This window comes from Sprattus sprattus (genome assembly GCF_963457725.1).
Source record: "Sprattus sprattus genome assembly, chromosome: 14".
In the NCBI taxonomy this organism is placed as follows: Eukaryota; Metazoa; Chordata; class Actinopteri; order Clupeiformes; family Clupeidae; genus Sprattus; species Sprattus sprattus.
Window position 1 is genome coordinate 13,443,111 of NC_137912.1, and position 18,872 is coordinate 13,461,982.

Sequence of the window (18,872 nt, forward strand, 5' to 3'; positions counted from 1 at the left end):
TTGACTATTATAGTGACATTTTGATTGAGCTGCATTAAAAATGCATGTATATGTTTTGACTGCTTTTTCAAATAATGGAGCATTTGCCTGCACCGTTTACATGAGTTATATGATAAGCCCTGTAGACTCACTCACAAGAGACCAAAGAAAATCTCTTGACAGCTCCACTAGTTCTAAATGATATAGTGTAGAGTGAAAAAACTATGTAATCATAACCCTGTGTGATAATATGTCATTAAACACGTCGGCCTATACCTTTATCCACCCAACCACCGCCATCATTTACAGTAGGCAAAGCACCGCTATCGGCAAATTGCTTTGAGACCAGTACCTTGGAAAAAGGAGAGATTTATTCACAATCATAAAGATATTTTAGCAGGAAGAGTAATTGTCTTCTGTCTTTTTGAGAAGTACGTATATTTAGAAAGGTATAACTCCCTATTGAAGTTGGCTAACAAACCATGTTATCTTCACTAGCTAACAGTTAGCCAATTAAACCTGTTGCTGGCGACACATTTTTTGAGCTGTATTTTACCGTAAAGTTAATGTTATAACTCGCTTTTGTGGGCGCTTCACAAGGCATCGGCTACAGACAGTCGTACTGTTCAAACACTGGCACAAAACATTTTTGTCTTTATTGAACAACAAAGTGGATCGTCAGATTTTACTTTGAACTAGATAATGGCAAATCCTTGGCCATGCACATCTGCAACAGGAGGTAACAGAGAAAAAGTAAGCGTACCTGATTACCTTAAAATTAAAAATGATAATCAGAAAAATTGGAACACCAGATGTATCAATATTGTTAAAAAGATATATTAAGTTTATTTAAGTTTACTTATAAAGTCAATATACTGACCAGTCCTAACACAAAGAGAAGGGCTGGAGGGTCTCATGCAGCAGAGAGACAGCTGTTGGCTAAGCAGACATCAGCCTGAGCCCACTGCACTGAGCCCAGAGGCAGCAACCCTGAGAAGCACACTATCATCTTTGGAGGAAAAACATAATTAGCTACAGCTAGCCTTTTATTAACAACCATTTTCTTGAAGCACTGATTTGCTGAACATCATTGCCATTGCTTCTTAACGGGTCATATTGATGGCTAAATATGGTGGTGGAGTGATTATGGCCCTCCATATGCCCCTGTCAATTAAAAACTAGGTCCTGCTATGAGACATAATGTGCATGAATATGTGAGTAGATAACGTTTCTCTGAATGAAATGTATTCAAATATATAGACGGAAAGAATGTGCTTTGCCTATAAAAGAACCATACATCTTGTTTTGTTGGTTGATAGATTTTTGCAGGCTAAAGTCATGTGCTTTGAAAAAAAATTGGTCTATCAAACGGAACCACTAGAAGTTATTGTTTTGTCTCAGGGTAAGAGGGGAAAAAGGAAAGAAATCTTCAGCTAACAGGTCTGTTGCTATTGCATGCATACTTGATCCCCTCTGACCGTGGAACCACAACAATTATTTATCTATACAGACAGTCCTGAAAGACTGCAATACCAATCTGAATCACTGATAAGCCCTGGTAAGGCAACAAATAGAAGAAGCATTTGCATGTGCAATAACATGCAGTATAGAAATACATACACCACATATTCCACTGTGCAAAATCCATATCTCTGTGGAGGCAACTTAATATGAGCCGATAGTAGAGAAAGAATAAAAAGGGAGAGAAAGGGAAGGGCAAAGATAGACAAGAATAAGAGAGAAGATGAGAGTCATGAAAAGGCAGCAAGAAGCTGATGGAGCTGATGTAAGGGCTGGATCTGAATTGCTTTAAGACCGAAATATGAGACCGAGAGAAGCAAGGGATGTGTTGCAGAGGTGAAACACAGTGTAGCCAACTTGCAATCTCTACTCGCATTCCCATATGAGCTGTCTCTCTCGATAGCTGTTTGTTGAGAATGTAAGAGGCTCGAGCCGGTCGGCCGCCCAGGCAGTGGTGGACTTATCGGCAAACAGGCCTTCTCCGTCCACTCAGAGAGAGGCGGATGAAAGAGAAAAAAACACGACAGTCCTGCTCACATATTCATTTCCCTCTTACTTCCCCCCCCACATCAACCAGAGAGAAGTGCCATGAATGCGTTATCACCGCTCTCCCCGGCACACAGCGAAGATTTTACGTCGCCCTGGTAATATGTCTGTCTGGCCGTGTTTGAGCGATTAAAGGCCCAGGCAATGAAGGAATCTTGTTATAGCTGCCTCAGTAAAGGGGCAGGATGTGGAAGACTGTGAGGATGAGGGGGTGGGGATGGTGGAGGTGGGGGGGGGGGGGGGTGGAGAGGGAGAGAGGGAGGAGAAGGAGAAAGGATAGGGAGGGAATCAGTGAGGGAGCTGTCCTGGGGGGCATAATTAACGTGTTGTGCTAACAGAATCCAGACGTTAGGACTGCAGACTTCTTGACAGCCAGGAGATGGGGCCCTAATAGCATCCAGCACTGGGACCCATCCCTGTACCGAGACGAGTGCAATAAAATGGGGATCCACGGCAGATGGGCTGTCTTTAACCCCGAGACGCCCCTGCCTGCAGGGCAAAGATGCTGCATATCCCAGGGCCTCTGGCCGCCCATCAGGTGCCCCACAGATAAACCAATGCATTGTGATCCAGCTGAAACCTTCCAGCGTATAGCAACGACTGCACTGAAGCAGGGAGATGTGACCGCTTTTGCGTGGCTGCAATCAAAGAGAGCGAAAAGAGGGAAGGGGGGCGGGAGGGGGGGGGTAAGCTGTGACGCCGATCCCGCACATGTTAGCATTTCGTGCAAAACATCGAACCCCAGGTGAGAAATACCATGGGGAAGTGTGAGAGAGGCAGAGAGGTTGAAAGGTCTGTGGGAAACAAGTGTCCGAAAAGGCTCAGTGAAGTCACCCCATCAGTGCCCCACAGCACCAATGCGTCATACGAGCCGGAGAGGAATGATTCATTTTCAAACAGCCAGCGCCAACGGACCATGGAGTCAGCCCAGCGTGTCTATGTGTTCAGTCCAACACAGCGTGTCTATGGGTTCAGTCCAACACAGCGTGTCTATGGGTTCAGCCCAGCCCAGCATGTCTATGGGTTCAGCCCAGCCCAGCATGTCTATGGGTTCAGCTCACAACTCACAAAAGAAGGGGGAAAAAAGTGTAAAAAAAAAAGACACAGAAAAACACAGTGAGCTCTTCAGCACCCCCTCTGGGCCTTTTGATTAAAAGTTTAAAAAAGGGGGTGTGTGTGGGGGGGGGAGAGAATTACAGCCTGGGCAAGGAAGAAGATGCATCCCAGGCCTCTGCCTTTACTCAGCAGGGGTTGTCGTTAAGGAAATAGAAATGAGATTTACGGGAAGGGATGCCACGCAATTCCCGCCGCAACATCCTCTCGAAAACGGCCTACGCGCAGTGTCGGCTCTGGGCATTACTCACTACACACTTCACACTTCACACCGGGAGCTCAATATGCACCCAATTACCATGTGCTTAAAACTATTACTATGCACTCAGTGTAATGTGTGTCCATTAGCGCCATTAGCATTGTGTTAGCACTGGAAAAGGCGAGTGGCGAAATGTGTCTGTTTCCTGAGCTCCTATTTACACACAAACAAAAGGGCCGTGACACTCTAAATTGCAGCCATCGTGGCGCGTCTTACAATGCAAATGTGTTAACGCCGAACACAAGATGAAAGCTGTGGCTTTTAATGCGACATGTAAGCACAAATGTTTCTGCAGGAACAGCCGCAACAGCAGCCGCAACAGCAGCACACGTTCAAAATAGAATCTGTCCATGGGGCAAATCGATAAAAACGCTAAACTTATTTGCCTGTGTATGAGTACGCACGTGCATGTGTGTGCGTGAGTGTGCGTGTGTGGGGAGGGGGGTGTGCATATGTGTTATTGTCTGTGTGCACTCTTCCATTTATAACCATCCATCCATTCATTATCGAACAAAAAGTGTCCTATTACTTTGTATTTCCCTAATGTGAAATGTGCATTATAAGCCATAGGGCGTGGTGAATTCAATAACTTAGAGAGCCCATGTAAATCAATCAGTCGGAGACATCAATAGGTCACGCCACATCCCATTCATAAGATGCTGTGCACGTCTCAAGTAAGCTGTAGAACAGGTCACAGGAGGTTGCCATCCAGTAAGGATTTGAACAGTATAACACGCAGTCACAATGGGCTTGACTGTTCGAGGGTACATGGCTCTGAATGCACCTCCTACTCTTAGTGGAGCATAGCTCTGTGCATTCACTTAGAGTGAGTTAGATGAGCTCATTCATGACCTTTTGCTCCACTGCCCTTCAATCATTGGCTGTGTGATGACCTGGCTAATTCTGACTACATTATATCCAGACTGAACGAACACATTTTTTTTAGTGCTAGCCTCCTGCTCAGGGTTAAGTCTTTATTCATGAATTTATTTATTTATTATATTTTTATGAGAAACTTGTCTCATCAAAGAGATGGATGTTGGGGAAAGTGGTAGTTTGCCAAGTGTCCGTGGAACAGCGCTTGAGGCTTAGACCGTTTTAAGGGTGACAGGGCGAGGGAGTCGTCGGATTAGTTCAAATGTGATGAGAAGCTGAGTTTATTTGCAGCTTGTAAATGACAGAGACTCTTGGTGTTAAAAATTCACAGGTTGCCAATGCTGTGCCACTGTGTTTCAAACTGTTGCAAGTACTTCTATAAAGCAGTGACATGAAACTGATATGCTGTTTCTGTTTTTATATTCTCATCCTATTCTGGTTTCTTGAACTTGAACCAAATGGTTCTAGGGTATGCCTAGACCCTTCCAAAAACAAACACAAAAATAAACACGTTTCACATTTTCTGTGACAGCAAAACAACTCCTTCTTCTTCATCCTCCTCTCCCACGATAACAGCAGCTTCTGGCTCTCTGGCCAAAGGATGCAATCAAAACAGTAAAGCCATGCTTGAATCACTCTTCATATACGGATTTCCTCCAGCAAGAGTGTTCTGTATGTCTGATTAAACGCATGTACAAAAAAAGCATGAAATAAAATACAAAAAAATGAAACATAAAAAAGCAAACCATTTATACCTCTCTCTTACTTTTACACGACAAGTATCCGAAAACATGAAAAACTATTCTTAAAAGTTGAATCAAGTGGATATAATTATTCGACAAAAATGTGCTCTTTGATGTTGTGTGATGCATCTTCCCGTTTATATTTTTCCTCCAAACGGATAATTAATGCACTCCATCACTGACAGGCATAATAATTAGACACAGAGGCCATTGCAAACAGAAACCTAAAGGTGCATATTTACCTCAATAGCCCTAATGAAGCCGGGACTGGGCTGGCAAAGCTGATTTATGTGCTCTGGACTTCAAGGCCAATATGAATAGCTAATTCCGCGGTTGCTGGAGAGCTGTTGCCTGTCATTAATTACCCACAACATTGAATCTCTCTCTTAATAAGATGATTTCAATCATGGAGTGCCATTCAGCTCTATGCAGGCACCACGCAGCACTAAGATAACCAGCATCTCCAGAGGAGCAGCAAGTCTAACTTGCGGCCTCAAGGTAGAGACGAATTAACAGCAATGTGTGTAATGGGTGTCGCATGCGTGTGGCCGACTCAACACGGATGAGATAATTAATTTGATTCAAACTAATTTCACGTCCGCGGCGTGACTCTACTAAGTGGTCCCAAGGTGTTTTTTTAGCCAATTTGGCATCCATTATGTTTATGAAATTACATGGAGATGCATCCGTGGTGTGTAACGTACACCCAGAGGCCTGAAGATGGTGAGCGAAATAGTCGTCTCCATGTCCGCCGATAATGAGGAAAACACGGTCTGGTTAATAAGGGAGCAGATGTGGATCGTGGTCTTTGAGCTTCCGATATTGGCACACATCAAAGCCTTGATTAAGTGGATCCAATGTTACTTCTAAATGAGCGGGCTTTAAGTTTACCACTTATCTGGAGTCTGCAACCACAGATCATTCTGGAAATTTTTAATCACCTCGTCTGCTTAGCCAATGAGAGGATGGGCTTATTTTTATGATTTTTTTTTCTTTTGGATAGCAACTTCCTTTTCACAGTTCACTGCACAAAGCCTAGTCTCTTTGAGCTTGGAGAGCTTGGTAAAGGCACTTGGATTGGGATTAAGATCCTGGTGTGTCCCTCCTGGACAGTGAAGAGCTTAAAGCAAATCAGCATACCTCCTCCTCCACTCTCTCTCTCTCTCTCTCTCTCTCTCTCTCTCTCTTCCACTCTCTCTCTCTCTCTCTGGATCAAAGACCAAAGATGTCATGGTGCAGTTCCCTCCCATGATGCAGGATGGACCCCTGCAGTGAAGCCCACAACTGGTCCCATACGACTGGCCTGGTCACAGTTCATCCCACTGAGTCTGTTCATCAATGGTTTACACTTTCTTTGAAACGGTCCAGATGATATATAAACTCATCAGCAGATTCCTGGCAAGGCAGAGACCCTAGATGTTGCACCAACTCTCCATTCACACAACGGGGGTGAGGGACCAAAGGGAGACTTATCTGCTTATACAGACTGCCAAAAATGAAAAGTAGGTGAAAGTCAGTTAAGCTGGTTAAGAGCCATAATGACTTTTGGTCATAACAAACGTTCCCAGCTCCTTTTCTCCTCATGTAAATGACTTCTGATGTTTCGATTGGAACAACATGACGCTCATTTTCGGAGACCAAGTCAATGCGATTCATTTCATCCGCTACAATGGCCTTCCACCCCTCATTAGTGCAAAAGCACTGCCACACAATGCCCATACATTCACATGACCCAAACACAGCCCGCGTCTCTAATTAAACCCAGGGAAAGGGGGGGAAAGCCTCGGGCAGCCGTCAGGCTCCAATTACTGGGCTCCACGCGAGTCTTGCCCCCCAGGGCGAGAGAGAAGGAGAAGAGGGAGGGATGGAGGGGTGAGCTAAGAGTATGTATTGATCAGCTCTGCAGTGCAAGTCCACTTCCTCCCTTCTTTCCCTCTGTAATGAAAATCCTGGGGGTGGCAGTCACCCTCACTGCTGAGCAACAAACTGAAGGGATCTTTGGAGAAAGTGGGCGTTTTTTTTTCTTTCCATTCTCTCTTTCTTTCTTTATGTTTCGTTCTTCCTTTATCACCTTACTTTTTTTCATTCTTTCTTTCTTTCATTAATTTTCTTTCCTTCTGTCTCCTTTCTGTCTCACACACTCTCTCTATCTCTCTCTCTCCTCACTCTCCTTTCCTTCTCTGTCTCTGCTCTTCTTTTTCCCTTCAAGGTCTCCATTAGAGCCTAAAACAGAGGCAGCGCTGGCCCCCTGCTGGCCTTGGGCACTCCTGGGATGAGAGCAGGAGTCGCCCTGGTGGCTGACCCTGCTCCGTATGTGCCCCTCAGCCATCCACCATGGCAGCAGCCAACAGCCACGGCCTCTGCACTCTCCCAGCCCAGGCTGCCGGTCGGCCTCCCTCCTGGCCGCAGTGAATAATTCAGCTGGACACTCCGACAAGGACGGCCGATTAAAAATACATGGGCACACCGCTACGAGCGTTTAAAATATTCCTCCCTTTCCCTCGTCTTTCCTGGTCCAGGCTCTGATACTGCTGGGCACAGAACAATTAAAGCTAGTCTGCCTGAGATCCTCTCTTTCACTCTGTTCTCTCTCTCTCTCTCTCTCTCTCTCTCTCTCTCTCTCTCTCTCTCTCTCTCTCTTTCTGCATTATCTAGGAGACAATGCCCTCAACTCGGATAAATATCATCTGAGACTTCAGCCCGCTCTTGAAGCGAGGAGATTATTACCATATTTTTGTCTCAAAGCCGGCTGGGGGGAGAAGGAGGTCAGGTGCCCTCTCCCGATCATATCCCAGCAGCCCCTGCTCGGCCTGAGCCATTCTTTTTCTCTCTCGGTGCACATGAACTGATTAACCTTCGGGCTGTACTGTTTTGTGCTATGGCACTGCGCTGGTTTTAGACTCGTTTCACAGGCATAACAGACATTTATAAGATTCATGACAAAAGTATGTCAAACGTTGACAAAATAGACCTCAAGCAAAACTGAGGAGAGTGATGTTTGCGAATACCCAATGGTATTCTCAGGGCCTCTCAGGGGTGTGAAGCCAGTGGAGAAAAACTAGGGCCAGAGAGACTCGGGGAGCCGCCCTGGAGCACTGAGAAAATGCTGATTCTGATGTATCGATGAATATTGATCTGCCATCACACATACTCCAGGTGCATATACATTTCACGCTTTTCTTAGACAGAGAATGGGTGTATGGGGAGGTGAACTCGATTATATATACCAAATAAACTATTTACAGCTTTCTGTAGAGGAGGAGATGGGAAGGATGGTGGGGGATGTGTGTTTCCTCCTCCACCACCACTAATGTTTTTTCTGTGTCTTTTATAAATAATGCCCTGGTCTTAATAAACTTCAGCGAAAAACAGTTGCCCCTGGGGGGCAAGGGTGAGTTCATGCTATTAGTGACTGACTCTCTTCCCCTCCCCACCTCCGCCAAGACGAAGAGAGGCGCTGCGCTCCGTCACGTCACATATGTCCTGTCACTGTCAGAGCCATTATGATTCTGAGGAGAGGAGGAGGAGGAGGAGAGAGGTAAGGAGTGGAGGGGAGGGGGAGAACGAGGGAGTGAGGTTGGAGTAATGGGAAGAGAGGAGAAGGAGATCAAGATGACTTGAGAAAGAAGACATGGATGAAGAGGGCAAAAGAGAGGAGAAGAGCTGAGCTGAGAGGAGAACAGATGAGAAGGGAATAACGGGGAAAGGGATACTTAGAGGACAGAAGAGGAGAGGGGAGGGGATGATAGCTAAGCAGAAGATCAAAGGAGAGTAAATCCCCTAAATAAACAGAACCTACACAACAAAAAACATAACTGGCTCTCAAAAGATGGGATAAGTCCAGTCCATCCAGGTTTACCACAACGCATACAAAGGGAATCAACACTTTTGACAACCGTTGATGAGGGCAGGGGGATTAATTGAATTTTATTTTCAATTAAGATTTTGTCTCTAACGATTATGAAAACAAGATAGTCGAAATCAAATGATAACAATGATTTTGCAATAACGCTCTCCTTTTGTCTTTGTTTATAAACCCCCTTTCCTTTACAGCGCTGTGCTTACGCCCCTCCTTCAGCCAGGCTGTGGCTTGTTAAGAGCATCTTGAGGCCAAGATGATGGAAAGGGGGGCCTTTGGTGAACAAAAGAAGGTAAAACCAATTCAGCTGTTTCGTAACACTTTGGTTTTCAAGGAGTCCGATGAGTTATGAGTCAATGAGCAGCGTCTCCCTTATGTGCATTCAACAGAGGCGTGACCATGGCTGAGATTTCACAAGGTTTATTATTTATTCATGACGAAACATACTGTTACATGTGTTAGCCAACTAAATATATTATAGTTTGTCATAGAAGATAAAATTAATGAAGTGAATTAAAAAAATTAGGGGGTCCTAAGAGGGTCCATCGTTGTGGACTCACGCAACCACACCGCTGCTAAAACTATCCTTGTGAAAACTGAATGGGTAATCATGCTACTATATATCTCAATATTGACCAAAATAATCGTGATGAAGATTTTTGCCATAATCAAGCAGCCCTAGTGCTGAAGACCTTCTCACTGTACCAACCTCCATTATGAATAAATCCGACACCACGCACAACTCAGCCATACGTCTGTTGAAGCGGTGCATGCTGGGTACCGCCTACAAAGGCCCATTTGTGGGTCATTTTTACTCAGCCACCAGTTTTCACACTCTCCTGACAACTGCCTTAGGGCCTCCCTGGGGGTGGGCGAGAGGTTTCAGTACCAGTCTAAACAAGGCTCATTTAACGCTCTCACATTACAACCACTGCCTCATAGCCACCCCCAGCTTCACTTATTAGCCTATTAGAGCTGTGTAATTACGCTGACATGCAATGGCCGCCTTTATCACTTCGGTGCCGAGTTGCCAATATTTGTTCCCCCTTCGCTCTCTCCTTCTTTGAGTTGGCATGAGTCATCCTCTGTGCCTCCGTTTTTTGAGGAGGACAATTAACATTCAGAGAGCAAGAAAGGTCAACCCTCGGTTACTTGCCGGCACTACCGATTTCTTTTTTTTTCGGTGAGGGTTGTTTTGCCTCGGGCACCATGCTGGTTGATGCTCTGAGCCTCCCAAATCACTACCCCCCCCCCCCCCCCCCCACCTCCACACATACGCACATACATACACACCACTTCCCTCCCTTCCTAATGAGATCCCTCTCATGTCTGTTGTGCCATGAGCCCCACAGGTTCATTATCATCCACTTAATGCGTCCACAGAGGAAATCAGCCGGCGGTTCATTAATAGGGCTTGCATGGCCTCTCACCCACACGCCTGTGTGTCTGCAGCTGCATCACACCAACGCAAAAGCAGCCCATATCCTGTCTGATCCCATTGACTGCTAATATCACTCCACCCTTCATCTCTCTCTTTCTTTCTCTCTCTCTCTCTCTGTCTGTCTGTCTGTCTGCTCCACACATTCAGGTCAAGACCTGACAGAACAAACAGTGACTTTCCTCTAAACTTGACCACGCATAGATCAACCTGATTGATGTTACGGTATTAGGTCGCGTTTTTTATCTGCGAAAAGTTTTAACGAAACAGGCAACTATGGTGAGGGCAGAGGCCTGTGACTTGTGAGATGAATAGAGAGAGGCGTAAAATACCACAAAAACACATGCCAGTATGTATTTACACGAATAACACTATTTGTTGGTGACCTTCTTGCATTAACACACAGACAGAGCAATGACTGTGTCTCCTGTCTCTACACGATGCAACAAGCATCTGTCGGTTAATTACACTTTAACCTAATTGTTGTGTCTTCATTGTGTAATGAGCCACAAAATCGATTTATAATGCACTCTGCATCCATGGTGAAACGTGCCCCGCTATATTCCATGCCAAATTGTCCTTTTTTCGGAACACCTCCAACTATAAACCGGTGTAGTTCTAAAAACATTTGCTCTCACCAATTTAACTCACAGCAAGACACCGAAAACGATCTCGGCTTTGGCTGTTTTTTTGTTCTCCATTTGTAGGATAAATCCTCGTTCGGGAGGGAGAGGATAGATGGCATTTAAAAGTGTTGAAAATCGTTTTCGTCTCCTAGAAACCTTTGTTTATCGGTGCTTAGACACATCTCAGAAAACATTCCACAGAATTTCGACACAAAATATTTGCGGCAGGTAGACTGCTGTGTACGCCATTGTGGATTCGAAAGCATCAGACAGTCTTTACTCTTTCAGCCGAGGATAATCCACCCCCCGCCCCCCCCAAAACACAGATGAACGGAGGCAGCCATCCCCCCTCCTGCTGTACCTACAAAACCATAACACGCGCACAATCCAGAGCTGAGGTAATAGACAGCGACTGAGTTTCATGAAAATAGAACAAGCTCTGGCCCCGGTCTCCGTCTCCCCAGAGGGTCTCTCATGTAAGAGAACTGAATGCACACAAGAACACACTCGCAGTCATTTGCCGTAATTAAAACGTCACCTCAACAATGATTCCTCTCAGGTGCATTTTGTACACACCAGGACTTCTGAGAGGCTGCTGCGGCTTTCACTGCATTATCAGCAGCCCAGACGAGGAGGGGTACAATGAGGCGGGGAGAGATAGTGAGGCACACTTGGGATTTATCAATATTTCAGCGTTTCACTTTCACACAAACGTAATTAGTTCATTTTTTTTTAATCGTTTATGGTTTGTGTGGAGATCTCTGACAATAACGATATCTCGCGAAAGGACGGGGGAAAACTGCTTCAGACTTGGGGAATCTATAATCAACAATCCAATTAACAAAGCCGCCTCTCCCCAGAGTCACGATCAATACACTGGGGGAGCCAAGTGTGTCCGCTTACATGACTCAATGGAGCGTGTAAAGCGGGCCTCTGTGTCCAGTCAGTGACACCCTATTAACAGACCATGCCCTATGGGTCCACTAAAGGGGGCCTGCATTAACCACACACACACACACACACACACACACACACCTCGAGAAATTGCTGAGCACATGATTGCAAAGGTGAGACCTTTTTAACTTTTTGTGAGGGCTAGCTGTGGAACAAGTAACCTGCCATTTCTGTCAAGTCTGTTTTTCGAATCTCACAGATCTCACTAAATCTCCGATTTTCACTCCCAATAACATAGAGTTATAATCAGGCGACAAGTCCTATAAACTGCTCTCAGTGAGAGACTACCTTGTTTGCACTATAGGTTCACAACGTCTGTGTAGCAGTTATAGGCTATACGAGTCAACGATGTTTCAATATTCAGTGGATAAGCACCTTCATCACTAATCAACTTCTTATCTCTATGGGGCGAAACATAGACCTGTTGACGGAATTCTGTGCAAAAATAACAAAATGCTTGCACGTGTTGTCTGTTTGTGTAGCCGAGGCCCACTGATTTCAATTACTGACCTCAAATATTTCAGTCATGTTACCTTGCAAGGTATACTGCTGTGTCTACGACAAGGCAATACAACACTGGTGTCACGTCTAAACAGAGGCTTGTAATGGGCTCCTTCTGCAATGACAACACTGACACATGATCTATATGTGGACTCACAGTGTTACAATCCAGCACTACCTCTGTCTCCCTGGACAACACTTCCAGTATTCCATACATGTTCCTGCTGACAGGATCCTGCTCATTTTACCCCAAGGCCTTTTTAAAAACCCTTTTTACTCCTCCACCTCTTCATCTTTTCATCTCCCACGTTATCAGCCACTGTTCAGCATCTGCCTTTTTTTTCCTTCTTCCTTTCTTTCTGTCTTTGGGTTGGCGTTATGTGCAAGAATCTGGGGGAATTTGCGCCAGATTAACTCGCCACCCATATGTTTATCACATTTCAAACGGGCTATTTTCAGCCCCTAACAGATGCTGCATTATTCATGAGACATGAAACACAAGATAAAGCATCGACTTGTAATGTGATAGCGATACAACATCACTCTAAATACCTAAAATCCTGTTAGCCAAATCAACGGTTCACTGGCTTATTCCAACGAGCAGCCAAAAACATGCTCTGAACTGGGGTAGAAAAAAGAAAGGGGGCTCCATGTCCCCATGCTCATCGTGACAGATTCCTTATTTAAATCACATTAAGTGCTGGTGTTTCATGGTCCGATACAATCACCTGATGGTTAGCATTCTGCAAGCGAGAAGATCTGTGTGGGTAAAGTGTCAAATGGATCATTAACTCACTCACATACGCGCATTACGCTCACATCCATCAACCCCTTTGTCAGCGATTGAACATCACGTGTACACCAAGCCGATCCAACACATACAATCTGACTTTCAGCCTTGTGATGAAATTAAATTCACTGATGGAGACCAAAGCAGTTTCCACAGCAATTGACTACTAAATGTGTTTCCTACAAGGCTTACAATTCCTACAAGGCCCAGCAAATTGTACTCTGATTATTACGCCATGCATATTATTCTATCCCCCCCGCCCTTTCCCCCTCACAGACACATATCTGGCTGAACTCTCAAAAAAAAGCTTAGTGGGGACAGCGTACTTTTAGTAAGATTGAATGCCTTTTAATTGGTTGTCATAATTGAACTTTATCTGCTGCCAGCAGCGTTGGCAACAGCACCTCCGTGTTTAATGCCAAGGCTGCGGTGTTGTGGACACGTCTCCCCTCTTCTCTGATAAGCGGTGACAAGCATGGCAAAAAGCACTAGAGCTCATTTTACAGCAATATCCAGACAGGAACACTAGTCTACCCACTAGGCCTGAGAGGGGCACAGATAGCCTTTACTGGTACCCTACCAGCATTATTCTCCATTAGGTAAATAGAATTATATATAATATATATATACATATATAAACTTCAGATCTGCTGGGGGGGAAAACTTTGCAAAGTCATGTCACTGAAAACATTCATGTTAACCTGTGCACACTAACCACATGACCAACACAGCAACAGTGAGAGGAGGCAGGATGCAATCGCTGCCAACCCCCTCGCCTAAGTGCAATGGCAGTTGGCCTGAGCCTTTACCTTGAAGAGCCGCAGGATGTTGGCCACCATGATGGAGACGGAGCTGGCGGCAGCGCCGATCACACCCACGATCTTGTCGGGTTTGGTGAAGATGGGCGGGTCGCCGTTGGCACAGCGCACATCCGACCCGTCTCGCTCAATGAGCGCCTGCACAAAGGTGAGCGACTGCTCCAGGGCGTAGGTGTCGCGCGAGCACGTGTCCAGGATGCGTGCGCCCAGCGTGACGTTGGGCAGCAGCTCAGGGTCCTTGTTGATTAGATCGATGGCAAACAGCATGGCCTCCAGCCGGTGAATGCCCTTCTCCTTTTTCAATTCGCCGCACGCCACGCCGCGCTCGCCCCGCGAGTGCACGGGGAACAGGCCGCCCAGGATGACGTCGCCATCGATGCGGATGGAGTGGGCGTACTCCGAGGGCGTCTCCGGACGTTGGCCGTGCACCAGCAGCCAGCACCAGCAGCCGGCCAACAGGACGACCAGGAGGCTCTGCCGCAAGACCCAGTCACATCTCACCGCGGCCTCTCTTGCCGCTGTAGCTGCCATGGTAACGTGGTGTTTGGGAGCGACACGAGGGAAAGGGTCCAGCAGATTCCGGGCCAATCAGAATGGAGGCGGAAAGGCCGGCAGGTGGGCTCGACCATAGGTGCCCCAAACCCTCCCCTCAGTGCTTAGGCAGACCCCCTAATTCCAGTGGGGAGCAGGTATGAGATATTACCATGGCCCGAACCCTCAGGGCACACATGTCAGGATGCAGGAGGAGGAGGGGGAAGAGACGGGTAAATAGAGGGAAAAGCACGGAGGAGAGGAGGCGGCAGAAGGAACGAGTATCTTGCGCTCAAGTACGCTGCAGCAGTGATCTCACATCTTCAGCTGGGGCCTGTAGGACATACAGAGAGAGAGAGAAAACACACACACAGTCTGAGTGCCTCTGTCAGCCAGCTCGGCAATGCCCCACGCTTCACACAGGCAAAACAAATGCGTCCAACAGACACAAGGGCATCTGTCCACAGAAATAAAACACAGATGGTATGCAAGGCTGATATAAACATTTTGACAGCTCAGAAATTACAGACTGATCAGTTGGATACATCCCCTTTACGTCTCATTAAGTCTCTCAAGGAAGAAAAGATAGAAGAAAGAAGGATATAGCAAACAAAAGAGGATAATCAGCAGCACTCAGCAGGCCTACCAGCAACAGACACAAAACTGTAAAGTATTTCTTAAGTCAATTTGTCATAGTTATGAACCTAAAGATTTAATATATTCCCCGTCAACGTTAGCTCGTTCAAAAAGTAGGCAAATCGACATTTAAATATGACATTAGGCACCAGGAAACAATACTGTGATTTCCCCTTCCTTCGTTGCTTTACATTTTAATTTCATTGTTCGGTTGTCGCGTCTGTCCTGCACCACAGTACCTTCTCCATTCTCTCATTGCACTGTTGATTACGACCCATTCACTCCTCAGAAAATTACATTTTTTTAGGCACGTTGCTAGACACTGGCCTAAAGGTGGCATTATTGGACTTTTTTCGGTTAGCCTTTTTAAGATTAGCCGAACTCAGCCTACTCAGAGGCTCCACGATTTTACATTAGTTAACAAGTATTATTACAAGACTATAGCTTAAAACACTTGTTATCGATTTTTTGATATTCTTCATTTTAGATGTACGAGAATCAACGAGTACCATCAATCTTCATTTATAAGCAAGTAAGGTCATCACCATCCTACCCCGCGCATCAAAAGAACATTAACACAGCGCGACGTGTTCCAAACGGCAGGTGCAGCACAATAAAACTGTTCGTGTTAACTGCCCGGTCTGAAAATAATTGCTGTTTCATTAAAAACAAATAGCTTATATGCCTAGGCTATCAATGCTTAAGTAATTGCCATACACATTAATTGGAACAATGAATGTAAAAGGGCATGCCAACTTGTTTTCCTTTTTTTAAAGGCTATAAAACAGTCTGACATCACATTCCGCACTACGTAGACTCTGACCACTGAGCTAGTTTTCATAAAGAAAACTAACATGAATATTTGCTAATGATATGTTGATTGTTATGTAATATTTCTGATAGTTCGCTTAACTTCGTTAATTCAGTCACCCTTAAAAGTGTCTCTAATGACAATGAAAGACGGACAGATAGCGATTGCAATTCAAGATTCGACCGTCTCAGACTAAAAAATGAGCTGGTTATCACCCTGGCTGGCAAAGTCTAACCCAATTCTCTTTTTTAATTTTCAAGTGTCGGTACGTGTCAAGCTCTGCAATCATCTTCTGGCGATCATATTCTATTTCTCCATCACCACTTACACTCAGAGGATTTCTGCTCATCTGGTCTCTAGGCTGCGCTTACAAGTGTTGACATTAAAGTCAATTTCTCTGAATTACCCGTATCTCTCAAGCACAGGGATGCTGCATCGTGTGTTGCGTTTCCCCGTCAATGAGTGTCTGTTAATGATTTAAATTATGCTCCTGCATTCCTATGCATCAACACTTCCAGTGCGCAGTTCATGGTACACTGAATAAGTGCACTTCTGTCTGCGAGTCACCAATTCAACAGAAATAACACCTTGTAATAAATAGCGAATGTTATAGGTTGTTCATGTGCGAATTAGGTTCATTCCAATTCGTCCTTCCAAGACGAAGAAAATATTTCATTAACATATTAATTAGTTGCGAAATAGCTTGCATTTTGATGAAGGTAGATCCTCAGGTTTTACTATCAGACTACACATATTTCCAATTGATCATTTCGGAGAGCGCACAGCTGCACCTTCAAGTATTCAGATAAGAAAAAGGTGAATTCCTAAGAATTCTGTGCATTCCTAAGAATTCTATGCCATCCCCAACTTCCAAATGAGGGTCCCCCGTTTGCACCAAATCTTCCCCTTACAGGAGGGGAAGACTCCTGCGGAATTCCTTTAAGAGTAAATCCAGATATCCGTACATTGGTGGCTGATTAAAACATCTCTATAATAACAACATACTTTTAGTGGCAGTGCGCACTAGAAGGCGAGGGAACGACAGTATCGGGACTATGCAGAAATCACATAAAACCTACCAAGGTAGTCTATAAGAGAGGCAATTCCACTGAAGACAACCAAACGAAAATAAAAATCAAAGGTCCGACCTACCTTCTTTGCGGACTTGCAGATTTAGCTCCCAAAAGCTCGCGGACGCACGCGCCTTGGGTCTACGGTGCTGAAAAGAACAGCGCATTCAGGGACCGAAAGCGCGTCTCCGGCAAATGAATCACAAAAATACTCCCACCGACCCTGATTGGTCTTCCATCGTTCTCTCTCTCTCTCTCTCTCTCTCTCTCTGCAGTTTATTGGTATCTTTGAAGCACTGAAGCAGTCTTAAAGCAAGAGATTCCGTGAGTAGATAGGCTATGCAGAGTTTAATAATTAGGCTAAATCATAATTGGGCTGTCATAATAAATGAACGGTATTAAATGTTAAGCTCTTGGTAGTCTTCTCAATTTGTTTTAGTGTGTTCTTTAAAGTTAGATGGTGTCTATTGATGACTTGTATCTAAACTGTCTTTAACGATCCATCTCAATATCAGGGTAATGAGTTGGCTGAAAGTTTCTGAAAGAATTTGAGTTTATATTGGCTATTTCGTCAATCGACTTATATTCCATTTCCAAATGTGTTGAAATATATTTTTTAATCCACTGTCCATTTTAACCAAATTAATCGGTTTCTTCTGTAAATTATGTGTTTACAATCAAAATAAGCCATTTTCTCTTAACTGATTTTTGTCATGAATATATCAAACGCTCGTCACTCATCGTTCCAATCTAGTGCAACACTGCGCTCTAGCGTTGTACTTAGCTCATTACAATTCAGTCATATCAAACCAAACAAACGTTTCTAAATAAACTCTTTCCATGGCGATGGGCACTTTGAAAGCCTCCAGTCATTAAGCCCTCAAACTTAGGGCTGCACCTCAAAGCCAAAATTCACTTAATTTTATTTAGGGTGTCGTTCAGACTGTAAGGCCTGTGGGAATCATGACTGTTTTGTTACCATTGCTTTTCCAGGTGCATCACACCAACCTCTGTTGTGACCTCTCCTCAGAGAAGGTGGACAGCCTATGGAAAATCTCTTCTGAAGAAGTCTGTCTTCTTCTTCCTTATGCCACATGCTTTTAGCTTAGGCCACAACCCTATTTCTGAAAACCTGTCTTTTATCAAATACATTTTTTTTGTCTGCTAGGCAATATAGCTTGACTTGATTATTGTATAACAAGAACTGCAAAACTCATGTTCTAACAATTCTGTATTCAACTTATAATAAACTCATGATTGGGCAAAATTAAAAAAGAATCAAAGGAATACATAATTGTTTTTTATGCTTAGTTTATTAAGGAAAGCAGGTGTGGATTCAGCTTTGAATACAATCATTTCAGCCATGAAACATGGAGTCACCTATTTAGCCTACCTGCTGCAGTGGGTGTGTTGGGAGCCAAAATAGTCAGGGAAGACTACATATAACTAATGAATCTAATTACTTCAGTTTTGGAATGATTGGTTTATAAAGTAAAATAATGATATCCTGTCAGTAATATAACCAAACTACAATATTCTCCAACACGGAAAGCACAAAATGCTGAAAAAAATGGTGACATTGTATGTAGTACCTATGCATGTGTTAGTTTTCTGACTACACAAAAGTCAAATAATATGTCCTTATGACCTTCATCAATGAACCCCCGTTTGTGGCTAATAACTCAGCTGCATGCTATCAGTTGATGGTGACTGAGGTTATCAATTTCCGGAAGTAGTCATAACATTTTTGATTTCATGAAGAGTAAAGTAAAGTACAGATTTGCTTCTGGTTGATCCTCTA

The 18,872-nt window shown here is 44.5% G+C and overlaps 1 protein-coding gene across 1 annotated transcript in view; it reads right to left on the reverse strand.

Annotated features, from left to right (window-relative positions):
- The window catches only part of grm8a (glutamate receptor, metabotropic 8a), a gene marked incomplete at both ends in the record, with an annotated part of 132,345 nt that extends 117,791 nt beyond the window's left edge, over positions 1 to 14,554 (reverse strand). The window contains one exon of the mRNA XM_080851033.1: positions 14,015 to 14,554. Within this exon, the coding sequence (XP_080707159.1) occupies positions 14,015 to 14,554 (540 nt within the window). The remainder of the gene's footprint in view (positions 1 to 14,014) is intronic.
- Between the last annotated feature and the right edge of the window lie 4,318 nt (positions 14,555 to 18,872).